This window comes from Zonotrichia leucophrys, chromosome 12 (assembly GCF_028769735.1).
Source record: "Zonotrichia leucophrys gambelii isolate GWCS_2022_RI chromosome 12, RI_Zleu_2.0, whole genome shotgun sequence".
Lineage (NCBI taxonomy): Eukaryota > Metazoa > Chordata > Aves > Passeriformes > Passerellidae > Zonotrichia > Zonotrichia leucophrys.
Window position 1 is genome coordinate 11428281 of NC_088182.1, and position 1330 is coordinate 11429610.

A 1330-nucleotide genomic window follows, 5' to 3' on the forward strand; every position below is an offset into this window, starting at 1 on the left:
ACTTAGGGTTGTGTATGAGAGTCACATAAGGCTTTATTCGTCCAGCTGGTAAACTTTAACACTGGCATCTCAAGGACTGGGAAGGGAACCTATAGCTTGTTATAGGGCTCTTTTACGTGTCCACAAATCATCTTGTCTCCTATTGGTCTATTAATCAACTTGGTCTCTTTAGCAAACCAGCAAGGTTGCTTTCAAATGTACCTGTGATACATATTTACTGAATAATCACTATCTAGCACCTCATTGAGGCCTTGTGGACTCACACTCTTTAGTTTAGCATAACTGTATCTTTACCTGTGACGTATTTTTTCCCAACCATTGAGAAGTCTGCATCAGTTGTGTCAAGAGCATTTATTGATACTCTTGAAGTAAATCCCATCAGTTGAGCTATGAGAGCGCTGTCCCACAGCTTGCAGTCAATGCTTGCAGACACATTAGGAATTCAGGTAGTCTCTCCCGTTGATTATTACAGACTTCAGCTGGCCATCCTCTTCCACTTCCTTTGTCTCCTGCCCATCCTCAAAGATTTTCCGGGTGGTGACAGTCTTGCCATTGATCACTTCAGTAGTGGTTATCACTGTTCTGAGACCATATGGCCCAGATGAGTTTTCAGCAAAGAAAGTGGTGGGGTGTCCGCTGGAACAGAATGAATTCCGTTGCACAAATGGCTCCCTGGGCCTTCCTCTACTTCCACTGCTGGTCTGCCAGTTCTCACCATTGATTCTGATGTCAAAAGGGTTCAAGAAAATACATGAAAATGGATGCATGCCTCCAAAGAACTCGTCTTGATGGGTGAATCCATGATGAGGGTCAAAGAAGCTGTAAGAACTCGTCGGAGTTCTCTCTCTGCGGATTCTGATCTCATCAAGAGACTTGTCATAGAACAATCTCTTCTGAGGGTCGGACAAAGTCTCATATGCTTCAACAATTTCTTTGAATTTCTTCTCAGCTTCCTCCTTGTTTTTGGGATTCTTATCAGGATGCCATTTTAGTGCCAGTTTGTGGTAGGATTTCTTGATAGCATCCTGTGAGGCATTTTTTTGCAGTCCAAGGACCCTGTAGTAATCTACCATCTCAGAGGACACCTGGGGTTGTTTGGAAGCTGCCTGGTTTTCTCTCTCCTACCAAGGCTGATCAGCATGCAGAGGGTAGAGAGATGTTCAGCCCACCCCATGAGCTGCTCTGCCCTGCTGCAGTGCAAGGACAGCAAGAGCTGCTTGACCACAGACATTCTTTTCAAACCTGTTGCTCACAAACCGTGAGATTGTGACCTCAGAGAGGGTTCAGCAAATCCTGGCTCTGTTGTCCTGACCACATTCCAGGGAGAGTT

The 1330-nt window shown here is 45.1% G+C and overlaps 1 protein-coding gene across 1 annotated transcript; it reads right to left on the minus strand.

The window, feature by feature from the left end:
• Positions 1-434: 434 nt before the first annotated feature.
• Positions 435-1073, minus strand: DNAJB8 (DnaJ heat shock protein family (Hsp40) member B8). The gene has a single exon (XM_064724475.1). It carries the CDS (start codon positions 1071-1073, stop codon positions 435-437), a length of 639 nt encoding a protein of 212 aa, XP_064580545.1.
• Between the last annotated feature and the right edge of the window lie 257 nt (positions 1074-1330).